An 18,115-nucleotide genomic window follows, 5' to 3' on the forward strand; every position below is an offset into this window, starting at 1 on the left:
TTAAATTGTTCCTGACAGTCGGCACATTATTAGAATTAGATCTCTCAATGTTTATGCTGAGGTTTTTTTAATTGGCCTTTTCCATTGAGGGCCTTTTTTGGCTTGTTACAGTAAGACAAGCACAAGTATCAATGATGAAACAAACAAGGTGAGGTGGTGAATGGACTAGAGAGGGTGTCCTGGGAACCGCAAGGTTGGTAGTTTGAACCCTGGCTGCCCGAAGCGCCAAGTCAAAGCGTCCCTGACCAAGACACCCAACTCTTAATTGCCCCCTGGGCACAAAAGTAAAATCCATGGGTTACAAATGCCATGTAAGTCGCTTTGGAAAAAAAATCTTCAGCAAAATGACTTGTATTGTAACAATGGCTTAATTCTATTTAGCTTCTTCAGTTCAGGGTCTTGGTATTGCCTCGCTATCATGGAGTCATTTTTACTACTCAGTCCTGTACTTCTCTTACTTCAATGACAAGTCAAAAGTACCTGCACGGGGAAGTCTGGTGTGGATGGGGTTGTAGGGTTTCCTGCACAGCATACGCACCTGTATCAAAGCACAACAACGTATTGTTTGATTTGTTTTTTATTGATTACTATTACTTTCACTACTACTACAAATACTACTGTGACTAATGGTATTAGTACTACAGCTAATAATACTAGTACTACTAGTAACACTACTACTACTATTGAAACTAAAACTACCACTATTTCTTCTACTGATAGTATTACCAGTACCACAATTACAACTACAACACATTTTTTTTAAACCATCTCAGATTTTGCCATTTCTGCATTTTCTGAAAGTAATTTCATTATTTCTTATATCTGTATTTTTCTTAATTCACTTCAGCTTCCGCAAATTCTGTATTTTTAGCAATTTCCTTAAATTCATTTCAGTGTTTTTCATTTTTGAATTTTCAGCAATTATCTGAAATTCATTTGAGCTTTTAGCATTCCAATGCATTTTCAGCAGGAAATGCATTTTCTAGTTTCAAAAGTATTTTTAAAAATGTTCACGGTATTATGAGGGGCCGTTTAGGACTTAACTATTGAGACACTCTTGCGCACTCTACTGAACAGGCTGCTCACTGCAGCGTGCGATGAGGCTGACCGCCCGGTGCTGCAGGGGTCTGACGGTCCCCGCTAACTGCACCCAGGGTCGGCTCTAGCCCATTGGCTGCCCTAGGCCATACTCAAATTTGCACCCCCCCACCTACCACCTGGGCCCACATTGAACCATATCCATAGGATGTCATGTCTGTGTTCCATCAGGTCCAAGTCCTCCCCTAATGCAGCTTCATATCGACCTGAGACTCACTGTCTCCTGTCCTACCCAGGGGTTAACCACATATCATTCTTCACCCAGTTACAAAACTCTGTGTCACATAATAGAAATGCAGGTTTTCCTGAAGCTTTGAGTCATGTTGGACACTGTCCTCCCTGTCTGGTCATCCAGTGTCCACTGATTCCCGTCTTGGTGTTTTACAGTTTTCCTCCATTTATAGAGACAGGAAGCAAGACGTTCTGAATAAAGTGAAACAGCATTTTAAATGGAAATGAGAAGTTTTCTGCATTTTGTTGCTTCACCATTTCTGTGTCCCTTGGCCATAGTCCCTCCAAAGACTATCTATTGTCTATTGACAACCCCATGAATCACACCCGGGCTACTCTCTTTTTTTGTGTGAAAGTAGACTCCGCTCTATTCACAATATGTCCTTTCAAGACAGTGTTACTTAGTTCCTGCTACTTTATACCTCTACTACAATCCAAAGGAATATGTTGTACTTCTTACTCCACTGTATTTAATAGTTAGTCAAGTCATAATACATGTAGAAGCCTTTTCAGTTGGTCCCTTTAACCCCTGATCAGCTACTTCCGGTGGCTGAGCTGGATATCCTGACGCGTGTAGTTTTAAAGATGAGGAGTAGAAATTGATCCGGTTTGGTGCAATGACCATTTATTGCTCTTCCGTGGAAAGATTTTACAAACCAAAAATGAAGTAAAAATAATAAACACAATTCAACTAATGTAGTCTCTTATTTGGTGGGAGACGGCTTGTCACGTCATGGCTCCTCACGTCACTCCACCACACGGTCAAAAGACTGTTTCCTTTCCCAGCCACACCCACTGCTCGGTCTTCCTGTCTTTAAGGCCTGCCTACACACACACCCACACACACACACATGCACACACCCACACACACCCACACTACTTTGGAGGAAAGAAACATGAATATACAGTAGCTCGATATGGCTCCTACAATACAAATGACTTTTACTTAATTTTGTAGGCACTTTTTCTACATGTAGTATTTCTTCACTGTAATATTACTACTTAAATGATCCTCTTTTGAGTGATCATGCAGGGTGTTGCTTTCACTGGACTAAAAAGAAACAGTAAGCAGCTACTACTCTTTGTATCTTTGATGAATGAAATATTTGTCATCCACATATACCATATGAAGGTGTACATGAACTTAATAAACATTGACCCAATTCCATCTGGGAAATAAAGACTCGAGTTACTGTTTTGAGTATTTTTTTTAAGGCACACAGATTTAATCCATAGAAGGGAGATGTGGTTTGTTTACCAACAGTTTTATTGAAAGAATCTAAGAAAATAAGAAATGATTACCAATCCAAGATAATTCTAGCTATACATCCGTCAGTAGAAAGAATAAATTCCGACTTTTGAATATACTTATATGTATAATCGTTAACATGTATTTAGCATCTTATAGATATAACAAACTGAACATTCGATGACTGTATGACAACTAACCCAGAGTTAATCTGTATAGGCCTTTCGAGGAAGAGGTAGAACAGTAACACACAGCTGTAGCTTCTTGACCATCAACAACCTGTGTGATTGGGTGGACATATTATCTGGTCCAAAGGCACCAGTGCAGACATTAAGGCTCTACTTAATAAAAACCTCATTTGAGCTCCTTCACCACAGCTTCCTGGAACATAACTGTCACGGTTACCTCAGACAGGACCCAGACGCAGACCAGATCAGTTGGGGTAAAACAAAAAGGTTTATTTTGTTGAGTCAGATAACAAAAACCACAAAACGGAAAAACACCAGTTGTCCACGACTTTCTGGTTCCAGGAGTGGGCCCTTCACAGAATCCTTGACCCACGAGAGATACGGGCGTGTCATGGGGCCCAAAGTGTGGTGAGGCGAAGTCCAGCAGGTTGACCGACGGTCGTAGAAGGGACGATCTCTTGGCGGTGGCTTTCAAGTCAACGGCACGGACCGGAGATGGCGGTCCAGGAAGACTGCAGACTGCTTGAAGAGTGAAGGATGGAGGTGTCGGGTGAAGGCTCAGGCCAGGAGCTGGAACAAGAAGAAGGGTTGAGAAGGTTTCAGAAGCTGACTTCCAGGATGATAGGTGCAGGCCAGGGATGGAGGTGGCTTTGAAGGGCTGACGGATGGAGGATTTTAGTTGCTAAAAGAGGCTGTATGTAGAGGTCTAAACTGCAGCTGCCCACCACACACTCGAGGTGGATGGGGCACCTGCAGTCTACTGCCAGAGACTATGTGTAGAGGTTTGGCCTATAGGTGTCTGCCAGGGAAATGCAGGCAGAGGAGGCTCCTGCAGTTCACTGCCAGAACCTAGAGGTGGACTTTAGGACTGAAGCCGTCTGCTTGTAAAATACAGATGGAGGAGGCACCTGCAGCTTACCGGAAGATTGTAGATGTTAAGCCAAGTGGAGATGAGTTTCAGGTCAACGGCACGGACCAGAGATGGCGGTTCAGGAAGACTGCAGACTTCTTGAAGACTGAGGATGGAGGTGTCAGGCCTGGATCTGGACCAAGCTGGAGGTTGAGCAGGTTTCTGGAGCTGTCTTCCAGAATTGAAAGTGTATTATTACTGAAATACTATCAAATAAAAACATACAAATAAATACAACTTAATACAAAAAATACAGCATGATGATACTTAAAAATGAATGTAAATCATTTTACTCCATGTAAGTAATTTCAAACTCAGATAAATTCTTTTCAAACGAATAAACATTCTTATTTGGATTATGGTTCTTAATATTACCCGGAGCATCAGTGCGTCTATTGCACCACCAGCTGTCAAACTGGTCTCTCCACTCTAGATAAACCCTCATATCTACCACCCAATCTGGCTCAGGCTGGTCCCATAACGGCCGATACTCACCAGGACTTACCTGCGAAGCTTCCCCGGGTCCCTGAGGAGGCTTAGGGGGACTTACCTGCGAAGCTTCCCCGGGTCCCTGAGGAGGCTTAGGGGGACTTACCTGCGAAGCTTCTCCGGGTCCCTGAGGAGGCTTAGGGGGACTTACCTGCGATGGTTCCCCGGGTCCCTGAGGAGGCTTAGGGGGACTTACCTGCGATGGTTCCCCGGGTCCCTGAGGAGGCTTAGGGGGACTTACCTGCGATGGTTCCCCGGGTCCCTGAGGAGGCTTAGGGGGACTTACCTGCGATGGTTCCCCGGGTCCCTGAGGAGGCTTAGGGGGACTTACCTGCGATGGTTCCCCGGGTCCCTGAGGAGGCTTAGGCAAAGGTTTAATGTCTGTAGTACCAGTGGCTCTTTTAAACCACCGGCTGTTTAACTGGTATACGCACTCCACTCTAGCACAGCTCCTTTTAGATAATGGTTCATGGGGACTTACCTTTAAAGACTTACCTTGTCCATGGGTGGAAATTGAGGGGATGCTACGGAAAGATTTAGAGGAGGAGCGAGAAGAAGAACTAGAGGAGGAGCGAGAAGAAGAACTAGAGGAGGAGCCAGAAGAATTAGAGGAGGAGCTAGGAGAACTAGAAGATGAGCCAGAAGAATTAGAGGAGGAGCTACAAGAACTAGAAGAGGAGCCAGAAGAATTAGAGGAGGAGCTAGAAGAATTAGAAGAGGAGCTACAAGAACGAGAAGAGGAGCCAGAAGAATTAGAGGAGGAGCTAGGAGAACTAGAAGATGAGCCAGAAGAATTAGAGGAGGAGCTACAAGAACTAGAAGATGAGCCAGGAGAATTAGAGGAGGAGCTAGAAGAACGAGAAGAGGAGCCAGAAGAATTAGAGGAGGAGCTAGAAGAACGAGAAGAGGAGCCAGAAGAATTAGAGGAGGAGCTAGAAGAAGTAGAAGAGGAGCCAGAAGAGTTAGAGGAGGAGCTAGAAGAACTAGAAGAGGAGCCAGAAGAATTAGAGGAGGAGCTTGAAGAAGAGGGAAAGGAGAAGGTACCAGAGGAGGGAGGAGCTGGCCCAGGTGAGGTGCCGATCAGGGAGGCCGGTCCTCTGATCCTGAGGATGGTCCGCAGGATCCCGGGACGGTTAGGGTCCGGGATCTGGACGCTGGTGTAGCTGCACCGTCGGGCCATCTGAGGGTAAATAAACAACAACACAACCCTCAGATCACCGATGCACATCGTGGTCATTTCTCACATCACATATTGCATTAAAAGTGGATTCAAAGTAGATGTCATGCAATAAATAATACACTAACAAAAGAAAACGCAGGATAATAAAACTGTTTGCATTTGATTCAGTGTTGAAAACTGAAGGAGATATTGATATATGACTGATATTGCAACACCATTTTCTTTTCATAATTAATGAGAAAATGAAAGATTTGGCGGTGTAAATATGAAAGAAGATAGAGTCTATCAGTTGTTTATTCTAAATATGAATATGTGCATGTATTTACATGTGTGTACATTAAGAATCAGTCAGGAAGCTTTATTACAGTCTACACAGAGTACATCTAACATTCAGACTAGTGTGAAATATAGTGTAAAATATAGAACTGGTATCGGGCGTTTTCCTGATATCAGTCCTTCTTTAATTTATCACCTCTTTATTCTATGAGTTGTACATCGCAGCGCGAGGGGGAGGTGCAGCACGCGCACATGCAGTCCTATACGTTACTTAACAAATCGCTCTTGTCACTCTTATGAAATGCATCAACCACGAGCAGAGTGCATTTCAATGTTAAATATCAAGAGAAATAGTGTATGGAGCATGTAATAATACATTCATAAGTAAGTTTCAACCACCGTGACTACACTTTCACGTAGTGACGTCACACCTCAACCGTCTCTATGGACCCGGTGGTTTCCAAATAAAAACATTTATTTCAGCGTTCCATGGCGTTCTCAGCGCCATTTTTTTTCACAAATTCCAATGTTAATCTTCGACGATTTGTTACCCTCAAACCAAAATAACAGTGCTTTAAAACATCTACACTAATTGTTAACACACCCCAAAGATGTCCCGCGAGATGTAACACATCCCGCCCCTCCAATAATCCTTTTACACGGAGAAATCCTCGACTGAGTGTCTTTGTCCATCAAATCTTATTTCTTTAACTTTTAAACTCAATGTGTCTTAGCCATGTATAACCTGGGGACCCTTCTAAGGATGTAAGAGGATCAAAACGTTGTCTTACTTGAACACCGAAGGTTCAAATCACAGCCAACTTCCTTCAGCAGGTGGTCGTCCTCGATGCTCCGCCGCTCCCGAGGGCCTGTTTCAGCCTCGTCTGTGCTCCACAAAAGATGTTATGTAGTCGTTCACTTCTCCAACAATATTCGTATCCAGTAGATTCCGTCCAGCAGTCAAAAACTCAAAGATTTTGTTCTCAACAGTTTGCTTTCACAAGAGGTTTAAAGTTCGTGTTCAAGTCAAAGTGCAAAAGGAACGTTCAGAAAGTCCGCTGACCTTAAATACCCTCGGTTGCCATGGCGATTTAGGGCGCGCGTGCGTGCGTATTTGTACGTGCTCACGTTTTTATTAAATATATATCGATTTTTATTTATTCCGGTATTATCCACGTTCTTTTCGTTCTGGCCAACATTTTAGTTGTTTATCATGCTATGTTGTGAACACAGCTTAAATTGTTATTAACACTGCACCAGACCATAAATATCATTAAATAAATTGCATTAAGGACCAAGTGGGAAAATGTTCAATATACGTACATGCAGGGCCGGCTCTTCCTTTAGGCGACCAAGGCGACCGCCTACGGCGCCAAGTTCGTGGGTAGCGCCCTCTAGCATAACGCATCTTTCTTCCAACAACTTTGATTATCGAAATAAAACCCAGGTGAAATAAAACCATGATTAAAACAAATAAACATGGCGCCCCCGCCATAGGTACTGTATGTTATATGTGTTTGGTGGGGGCGCGACGGTCACGCGCAGCGGAGCTTATGGTTGGATCAAGCTAACGTAACATCAGTGCAAACTCTGGTGCAAAGGAACGAAGAAAAGCAGCAGGAGAAGAAAGCCCTGTAAAGAGGTAACGTTACGTATTTCCACCTCAGACAAGTCATTTCATGGCACACATTGGATGCTTTAGATTAACACTGTGATCGTTTACAAGGCTAGTGTTGCCCTTGTTAGAAAGCGTGCTTTAAGACTTAAGGAGCCTTCCAGCTAGCATAGTGATGACACATTCTAATCCCTAATCAAAATACACCTTGAGACTTGTCCGGGACACTCTTTACCTCCATTATGCCGATTTTATTTTACCGATATGAAACGGAATACATTTGTGTGTGACGTTAGCTAACGTTAGCTAGCGTTTTTCATAAGTGACATTAGCTAACGTTAGCTAGCGTTTTTCATAAGTGACGTTAGCTAACGTTAGCTAGAGTTTTTCATAAGTGACGTTAGCTAACGTTAGCTAGAGTTTTTCATAAGTGACCTTAGCTAACGTTAGCTAGAGTTTTTCATAAGTGACCTTAGCTAAAGTTAGCCAGCGTCAGCAGCTTCGTTCCTAGAAAGCAAGCCATTATTTGCATAATTTAAAACGGTTTAATTTAACGTTAGGTACTTAAATATCAGAAATTGTCTAAATGTCTAAATTAATGTCTAAACACCTTAATTGTTACCTTTCAACCCCATTCTTGATCTTTTCATCATTTTAAAGAACTTCACTGATGTGGTTATTTGCCTTCAGGTAAAGGAGCAACAGACACAACTCGCCCTGATTCTGCACTACAGCCTGCAGACACTTTCTCCCCCACAACAAGTTCTGATGTCCATGAGTCCATCAGGAAAGAACCGATTGATCCTGCTGACTGGCCAACCCTGTCTGGCCAAAGTTACTAAAAATTAAAATATTCTGAGACCATTATATTTGCTTGTAGTACATTTATCAAATATAAATGCACAATATAATACAAACAACATAGTGTACCTATAATGTATAGCAGAATGATAACATGGAATGGAAGTGGTTCAAAGTGGCCGTAGGTGGGAGGGCGCAAATCTTAGTATCGCCTAGGGCAGTGTTTCTCAACTGGTGGGTCCCGGACCCGTTTGTAGTGGGTCGCGGGCCTTTGCATTGGAAGATTGAAAAAAAAAAATCCCTCCTGTGTGCCGGAAGTAAACAGAGTTGACCACGGAAACAAAACCGCCACCAGCTGCGGTCAGTTGGATCAGAGAGGTGCGACATACAGCGGAGGACTGTGCAGAGGATTTGCTCCACGTGTAAAACACAAGAAAGGTGAGTGGCAAACTGACCCCTTTCGCCACCGCTAGCTGCTACTTTCATTACAATATACCCCCTGCGCTGACAACAGTCTGCAGAGGACCACCACTGTGTCGCTAGAAAACAGTCAATAAAAACGTCCATGTTAAATGTGGGGACATTGTTGGCACTTTAAACACAGCCGTCTAATAATGGAGAGTTGAGAGCAAAGTGCACGAGGACAGCAGGAGGAGTTCCTAGTTCAACATGTTCCACCAGGTGGAATCCGGCCTTGGAGATGATCAAATGTGTGTCGTTTTGTGTTTAAAATACAATTAAAAAACAGTGTCTAAAATACACGCTTTCTAAAGTGATTTACTTGTACGATTTAGTCTTTAAAAGAAAACAAACTTTTAATCACAATTAATGAATTTCAAAATGTGTGATTAATTATTGAATTTATCTATTGACAGCCCTAGATTTTGTTTACACCTGGAAGCTCCTTTCTAATATATTAACAGTCAATTATCAGGAGCTTGTTGAAAAAGCTTTGGACTGTAAGCATGATTTGTGAGGTCCCCAATGGCTGAACTGAAAAAAACTACAACAAAAGATTCCTATCTTGCATAAAAATCCAGATGAAGTTGTCACACTCCCAAAAACACTTTTTAATTTTGAGTTGTGTCATTTTATTTGTTTCCTGATAAAAAAATCAAGACCTTCTAAACTTTTATATGTGAATATAGAAATCCAACATAGCACCACCGCCTGGCGGCAGCAGGATGGTGCATCAGCAGCATCAGCTCTGCTTTGGTCGCTTGCATTTTGGTCCAAGTGGGATTTTTCTCCTTTTTGACTCTGATATTTTGGTCCCGTTACCATGGTGATGAGGGGGTTTTCAGACAATATTGCACATCCAAAAGCGAGTGTAATAAGAGGGAGGAAGGGAGGGATGAGATGAAAGAAGAGAAGAGGGCTTGTGGGGAGCTGCTTCCCTCCAACGCTTCACGAGTACATCGTCAGCTGAAGCCACTGAAAGACAAAAAGAGACAAACTTATTTCCAAAGTATCTCTGCAATGTCCAATATGATCTGATCCCTAGATGTTTTTCACTTATCAATGGGAAACAAGTCGCATTTCCAGTGTTGACAGAAGTATATTGCTATTTCCCCACTGTAAACATACTCCACTACAAGGAAAAGTATGTCTTCAGTAAAATGATACATTGAGCAATACAATATTCCCTGTCAATGTTTTACAATTATATATAATATTTCTGGATTAATACCAGAAACTGCATTGGTGTGTAAATTGTCTTTCACATCTATTTAACTCCTGTATACACTGGGTTCATCACATGTATGTTTGTAGCAGCGCTGTCTTGTAAGAACCACATGTATCTGAGAAGAGGCTTGTTGCATTTTCAATCCTATTCTAGCTGAAATTAGGAGAATTTTCTCAACACTAGCATAAGCTCAGATCATTGGTAAATGGATTGTACTTGTATATACCACTAACAACACTACATGGAATGATTCACCCATTTTCATGGTCAGTATCTAACATTCACACCCCTAGGCACAGCTACCGAACACTTCATCCTTCAGTTAAGCAAAAATATTCAAAATCATCAAGTAGTACAATATATAAAGGGTGAAAAATACAATTGTTCCCTCTGAGATATAGTGGAGTACCAGAGTAAAAGTATTTTAAGTGCTGCTTGTATTTGGTTCTGGTCATTTCCACAGAAAATCTGATCTAACTTTTATAGTTTCAGGTTTTTTTCTATTCAAGTCTCACTAAAATTTGTTCTTACTGCCCGGTCTCCATAATCCAGATCACAGAAGATCCGACTTAATATTAATGTTGTTCCCTTTAATTACGACATCAATTATTATTGACAGTTAATATTTTCCTAAAATATACCAGAAGTCAACATCCTTCAAAACGTAGATAGTTGAGCTCAGTGCTCAGGTTAATAGTAGTTGTCTATCAGAAGGCTTTAGATACGAATAAAAATACGAATAAAGACAAGTATCCTAATGAAAGATGTTGTACAGCTACAAGTGTTTAAAAAAACCTAAAAACAAATGATAATCAGATTAATTATTGTACTTCTCATAATGTCAGTGTAGCAAAATAAATATCCCTGTGGGAATCCAAAATAAAATCATTGCTTATCTTTGAATACCTGATAGTATCTCATGAATAATGTTTACTATTTAGTAAAACACAAAGATGATTACAATGCAGAGGGTTATGTTGTCTTGTTGTTATGAATGGATTATTAGGATAATCACAATAGTACATTTGATCATAATTTAATCAAATCGAGGTTGAGGTACACCTTTTGTACTGCAACTGATGCACATTTCCCTTGGGAAATTGATCCAGATTTATGAGAATTAATTAAAAGAAAAGTGAAGTTTGAAGAGTTTATTACCTCCTTGATGTCCAGGTCGATGCTGCCTTTGTTTTCCTTATCCAAGGTCTTAAAGGCTCCTGCGCAACACAAGCACACACAAACACAAACACACACACACACACATACATATTCATCAATTACCATAGCTGATGACCCTAAATAAGACTTATTTAATATTAAAGATGAATAAGATGAATAATACATATTTTAAAGATTTCAAGAATGATGGAACATATGGAAAAACCTAAAAGAGTCAGCAGTCGACAGATTTAATTCCTATCATTTAATTCATGTTCAATTAATACATAGGACTTAAAATCTATATTATAAGGTAAGATCAGTTATATTTATTATGCTTCTGTGAAGAAGCATAAGAAAAAGCTGGATACTGTACTTAACCAGTTGATTAAGGTAGGAGGTGTGAAATACTCCCAACTGTCAGAACCTTTTACTATATAATTTTTATTCAAAATATATACAGTATTTTTGGCTGATTTTGTAAATAAATGTATATAAAAAAGACTCACTGCACATGGCGTCAAGTCGCACGAGGCAGCCAATGAAATTGTCAAAGTCCATGGTGCCATGCTCATCGCTATAGCGACGGATAATCAGCTTGTAGAGCTGGTCATTAAGAGGGAAACCTGCAAACAGATAGTTTTGTAAACAAACAGGCCTTACCCGCGGTTCACACTTATGTTCCTGGTTATTAGAAACACACACACACACACATACACACACAGTTTCTCACCTGCAGCCTTGAAGGCCTCCGGAAGTTCACCAGAGGATATTGTACCGGAACTATCTGCATCGTACTTTAAATAGACAGCCTGGAGAAAATTAACAAACACATAAGCAACTCAGCAAAACAACACAAACTGTTTCAACTCTAAAAAAAGAGTAAAAGAAGAACACAAACGGACCTGCCATTTCTTAATGTTGTTCCACATGTATTTGAATTCGTGGAAGCCAAGTTTACCTGTGCTGTCACTCTGAAAGGAGTCAGGTCAAAGGTCTTTGCTTTCTAGTTAGGACACAGCTCTGCAAACCCAACTAAAGATACAATTAAAACCACTACTTCTACTACTACTGTTACATTTACTATTTAGTAACAGTTTGACTACGTTTAATTTATAGTCTACAAAAATGTTTTCCTTTGTGACACAGTAATATTTTATCTACCAATAAAGCTGTTGATAATTAATTACTGCTACATCATCTGCTATTGCTATACTTCTACTGTCAACCCTACCCTACTACTACTACTGTTGCTACTGCTATTACTCCCACAACAACTGCATCTACTACTACTACAACTACTACTACTGGTAACGTGGTGTAAGCAGCACGTGTAGTGAAAGGATACGTCCATGACAGCGACCATGCTCCTGCAGGACTCGATGCTGAAACCGTCCGTCTTCAGGCCTCCATCTAAAGACATTAACAAACATTCACTGAGTCAATCTTCAATTAAAAAAAATCAGCGAGAAACACCTGAGAGAACTTAAAACAGTTTGACAGTAGGTAAAACAATTTGAATTGCCAAAGAGAAGAATGCCTTCATGCAGCATGCAGTAAGAAACTGCAAAGGAGTCTCACGTTTGCCAAGCACTTTGTTGAGGATGTTCATCAGCTCAACAGGGCTCACCTCCATGTCCTGTTGAAACACACACACACACAATTTAGAAATAGGGTTTTCATGCTTGGGTTGTTTTTTTCCAAAGAGGAAACCCCACAAACTAAGTGAGTCACAGCTGATCTGAGTGTGATTCAAATCAAAATCAAGCTGTTTCTTTTTAGTTCCTTTGATATTTTTCCAGCTTCTGACTCACTGCTGAAAAAAACAAAAAACCTCAAAACAACTCTGAAATATTCCCGTTTCCAAATACGGCAAAGCAACGCCATGCTCTCCCTCGATGAGTGTTTTCAGAGCACGATGTTGATTAAGGAATGTCTCAACTCATGCCATATCTGTGTGGTGAAACTGTACAGATCCTTATGGATATATTTGCATATTTACATAAGAAATATATTACTATAAGGTATAAACACAACAAACTCAAAAATAAAACATATGTTTTATTAAGATAACATATTGATAGAAAAAATTATTGTAGAAAAACCCTTTATGTGATTTTGGACCTCTAAAAGAACCTGTAATGTTCTTAGTAAATAGTCAAAGAAAAGTGCCTCCAAGTGGTGAAAGTCGTAATACCACTACTCCCTCGGCGCTCCAGACAATTAGTCGGGACAGGTTGTTATTTTCCAAGATGAAGATGCCCACAAAATGACATTTTCTTCATTTTATTTTGCTTCTTTATCTTCTTGGTTCTATCAGCATAAACTGTCTCAGGCCGTCACTGCCGGAGCAGTCTGAATAGTTATAAATGGTCATGTTTCAACTGGGTTGTATCTGCTGTGAAGGAGTGAGAAATCAGGGTGAAAGATATAACTGAATACTTGAATATCCTGCCCAAGTTGTGTGAGAGGTTGGTATAATCTTTTAATGTTTTTTTATTTTTATTTCACGCTGCTTTAAAAACATCTGGCTGGAGACAGCACATGAAAATGAGCCTTTCTGGCTAACTCTGGCTCACTCGCAGTACAAGTGTTGATTAGTGTGCATTGTCCCTGCAAAATGAATAAGTAAATAAACAGATGTTTTGAAATAGTTTCATTGTTAATACTCCCCACGTTCATTTTGGATTCTTTCGTTATTTTACAGATACTTTACTACAGTCATCTTCATCCTCTTCATCATCCGCCATAGAGCTGCTGTTGGTTTAGAAAGATCCGCCTACTGACACTGATGCTGAGTTCTGGTCTAACTGGTGCACAAAACCCTCTGATGAGTCAGAGAAAACCTCTGACACACATTATATACACACACACGCCCTTCAGGCACGGGTTCCGCCCTGCCAGACAATGGCAGGAACGCAGAGAAAGAGCTCTGTTTCCAACACTTCCTGGAACCGAGGCCACCTCCCTCATTTTCCCAAAAGGCAGCTCTGAGCAGGGGGACTGCAACAGTACTCAAATACACAGAAAGTGATCTTTGAAAGATTAGCATCAGGATAAACCAGCACTCAAGTCATCAAATTGTGTGTGTTTTAATTGACTAATTACGTTTACAAGAAGTATAAATTCCTTGTTCTCTTCTCCCTGATTTAATTTCACAAGACTGAAAATCCATTTTGTGCTTAATGCAGCATTTAAAGACTTCCTGAAAAAGTTGCTCAATCTCTGACTACTGTCTGCATGTCATCTCTGTTGGTATGAATGCTAAATGTAAACACAAACAAGCAGTTTGCAATGTCCACAAAACCAGATGTGAAACAGACCAGTTTTGGATGTTGATGAACATGATAAAGTGAGTAAGCGACAGCGAGGAGGGGATGCAGCAGGGTGGAGTTTGGAATGCAGCAGGCAGACAGGTGTGGTGAGAGGATAAAGGATCAAGTGAGAGGAGGGAGAGCTTCCTCACCGACACTAAACCTGCCGAGTAGCTAAAACCTTTGAGTTGAGTACTGAAATGGTAACAAAGCCTTTGGCTGAAAGAAAACCAGAAACTCCTGAAACAGGGCGCAGCAAAACTCACAAGAGAGAGACGCGGGTGTCACTATGATGAAATGTCAAGTATGAACACACGTTTACAATCACAAGCGTACACGTTTGTTTCAAATCCTACACACTGTCAAAGCACGAGTCCACAAAAAACGACTTCAGTAACATCTGCTGATGAAATAGTGCCTGGAGGGTGTTCTCCATTTGCCTCGTTCTGACCATTATTCAACTTTAGGGACTAGTTATGCAGTCATTTCTGATTAAGGGATATTTGATTGAAGGAGGTTATCAGTTCCATTTTCAAAGTTAGCATGAAAGTGTCATTAATCGCTGACTTTTGCTGAGAGGTCTAAAATGTTGAACATGTAAAACATGATTATTTTTAATTTGGGTTATGATTTTATGGATAGTTATTACTATGGGCTCACCTCTCCGGCCAGCTGTTGGAAAACTCTCCGGAATTGTTTCTCCTCGTCATTTTCACGAGACTCTGCGAAGTTCAGAGGTCCGCGAGAAGGAGGCTGCAAACACACACACACACACACGCACACAAAGAACTAGTGTAAGTCAGAGGAATGGAGTGTGTGCCCTGCATTTAAACATTCAGTGTGTTTGTTTGCTTTAAAAATCTTCCACTGGGAGAAATTAAGGTGGAATTAAACCTCCTGGATCAATGCAGAGTTTCACAGTTAAGAGGTGTACACACGACGTGGGGACGCTTTCTATGAGGACATTTCCATCTGATCTTAAAACCTTTCTAACGTTACTGAATGAGAAAAATGTCATCCGATACATTCTTGAAAAATATCTTTCAGAAAAATTACTTTACCAAACAATACTTATAAAATGATCTTTATTCATAACTAGGATAGTACGGATATCAGATTATAACTGTGAATCGTTTGAATCTCCAGGTGGAAATGATTGAATGAAATAACTATAATCATTACCGGTTTGTGAACTTCATTCCTGATGTTCCAATATACAAATGGGTATTAAGTAATAGGAAATTGGTTGAAATGGACGCAACAGAAAAAAAGAGAAAGAGGAGGTGTCTCAACTTGACACAACATTCCCAAACTCCACATTTGCATTTCCAACACCATGACCCGATGACATTAAGTGAGTATTAAAAACATCCATGGAGCCAACAATAATAAGTTGGTGAGACATTAGGATTAGCATATGTGTTTGAGGAGGATTTGTGAGAATCAGGTGGAGCTTCTTCTGCTTTATCAGGTGTTACACTCACAGGGTCTGAAGAGCGAAACTGAGCCGGGTCGACGTTGCTGACAGAGGGGGAAAAAGAGAGGAGAGGAGTCAGTGCATCCAGTCCACACAGTTAATGCTTAGCACAAAGACTGAAAGCAATATGGAAACCCTCAGCTTCTACAGAAGAAAAAATAGGGTTAGAAAAAAAATCTTGATTGCTCACCTCACAACATCTATGATGCCTTTGACTAAATTCCGTGCAAAAAACATTTTGCTGCGTGTCTGAAAAAGAGTGATGGAGAGGAAAGGTTAGGAATAAACAAAGATAAATTCAAAGTCAAAGTCTTTCACACAACAATATCTAGTGCTGCTCAACACATATAAACTATAAAAAGGATGAGAACATGACCAATGGCAATTGTGATTAATGAATGGGGTTACAGATAAGTTATATCGTAAAAATAGCTTGTTGGTTTGTTGTTTACTGCGAGGCTGACTAACTTACATGTAAGTAAATAAATAAGATTATTCTATCAAACTAATTTTTCCGTTTCTAAACAAATTCCTGCAGCGCTAATTAGTTATTACATAGTTACTGTTTATGCAGCAGTACATATATATGCGTAATGCATAATGAATAGTTAGCTACATTTTCAGTATAACGAAGTACGCCCTGTGACTCAGCTGCTTTACTACACCTCGCTGTCACAGTTGAATTCGTTGAAGTGCCCTTCACTGACGCTCCTTAAATCAAGTAAAACTCTAAACGCAGAACTAGCTAATGTTTTCCACTGCGAGTTTCATTTTTAACGTACTTTTCCAACGCTGGAGACAGGATCAAACAATATACAAAGCTTGTATCTTCATATAACCTGTACAGTGTCAGGTTTCAGCACAGGACACACACACACACGCGCGCAAACACACGCAGACAAGCAGAAGCTTGTCTAAAACCAACAAACACAACTCGCAGTTCCTCAAGAATAAATCGGATCTGTATTTAAACTAAATACGCGATTAAAACGTGAAGGGGAAAGCATGTCATTACTTACTGCGACAGAAGGTTCCGCTAAGAGGGAGCGAGAGGATACACACTGAAGAAAGAGAGAGAGAGAGAGAGGCTGGCCGTGGGGAGAGAGGAGGGCACTCCCACTTCCAAGGGCAGAAAAACCAGCTGAGCGAAGAGATCCAAGTTCTTTATGAATGCATCACCAACCCAGCCAACCCCCACCCTCACACGCACATGCAAACACAAACCCACCCACATATACTCAGTAGCAGGGAGAGTCAGCCCCCAGGTCCTAAAGTCCACAACATCAATGGTATTCAAACAAAAACTTCAGGGAGACAACAAAACAACAACAATAAAAAACACAAAGAGTAACCAAAACCTGAGATAAAGTGCAAAATGACTATAAAGTGACACTAAGCATTGAATACAAAGCTGTGTGAGAAATAAGTCGTTGGAAGTTCGGGATTTTTGTAAAAAAAATAAATATAATGGCAGTAATCTTTTGGTCATTCAAAACTGTTATGAAGACAATAAGTGTACTACTTCCTCTTGTTAGTTTGATAAGAACACCCCCGTATTGTTTTAGGACTGTTTAAACAACAAAAACGTTTTTTTGAGCAGGTTTTCGTCTTCAGTAGCAACAAATGGGAGTTAAAGTTACTCATATTATATCAAATCCATCCACTGCGATCTAGGGGGACCATTTAGTCTGTGCTCACTTTGATTGTGTAAAACACACATTGATTCTTTACACCCATAAAAGTATTAGAACATGCACACACATATAATAATGAATAAGAATAATGAACCAGAAATGAATGTCTGAGATTTCGAAGTGGCAGTAGAAATCAGTCAGCTCGTTAGCCAGGCGGAGGTCGTTCATGGAGTGGGGGGCTTTGGCCTTGTAGCTGGGCATCTGTCTTAGGCCTCTCCAGACAGATGCAGAGTCCAGTGGCAACTGGCCAATAGAGGGCTGTTGGGAACGACATTACGCAGGGCACCATTTTGTTGGGCGCGACATAATGTGTTGGTTAATTGCTTGTGTGAAATTAATCATTGACATCAATTAATAATTGCCAAGTTAAATTCACAAATAAATCAAATAACGGGGCACCACCCTGAAAAGTGATTAATAACCAAACTATAAATCAAGTCTCATAATTGATATTCACTCACTAAGAGCAAGGAGTTAAGGTTTGAGTTTGTACGGTGACTATGTTTCCAACCAGCTCTTCGGTACACCTATGCACAGAAATCACAAGAAATCACAGAACACTTCTCCTTAATGTATAACAGGGTTTATTAACTTCCAATAACACTAATCAGATCAATACAATTTGAAATCAACAGAAGCTATTATATAATATCCGAATATATCTAAACAACAAAAACATTCATTCATGCATGTGGAAGGGGGGGGGGGTCTGTGTGTGTCTCTGTGAGATAATCAGGGGAGAGCTCAG

At 40.6% G+C, this 18,115-nt stretch overlaps 1 protein-coding gene across 1 annotated transcript; it reads right to left on the reverse strand.

Annotated features, from left to right (window-relative positions):
• Window positions 1–9,083: 9,083 nt before the first annotated feature.
• On the reverse strand, window positions 9,084–16,859 carry capns1b (calpain, small subunit 1 b). The gene is made up of 11 exons (XM_037472804.2): window positions 16,693–16,859; window positions 15,864–15,922; window positions 15,681–15,717; window positions 14,857–14,949; window positions 12,464–12,521; window positions 12,231–12,295; window positions 11,788–11,856; window positions 11,616–11,694; window positions 11,392–11,508; window positions 10,883–10,941; window positions 9,084–9,471 (listed from the first exon to the last, which is right to left on the reverse strand). Exons 2-11 carry the CDS (start codon window positions 15,908–15,910, stop codon window positions 9,445–9,447), a joined length of 651 nt encoding a protein of 216 aa, XP_037328701.1. The 5' UTR covers window positions 15,911–15,922; window positions 16,693–16,859; the 3' UTR covers window positions 9,084–9,444.
• Between the last annotated feature and the right edge of the window lie 1,256 nt (window positions 16,860–18,115).

Source organism: Pungitius pungitius, chromosome 3 (assembly GCF_949316345.1).
Source record: "Pungitius pungitius chromosome 3, fPunPun2.1, whole genome shotgun sequence".
NCBI lineage: Eukaryota > Metazoa > Chordata > Actinopteri > Perciformes > Gasterosteidae > Pungitius > Pungitius pungitius.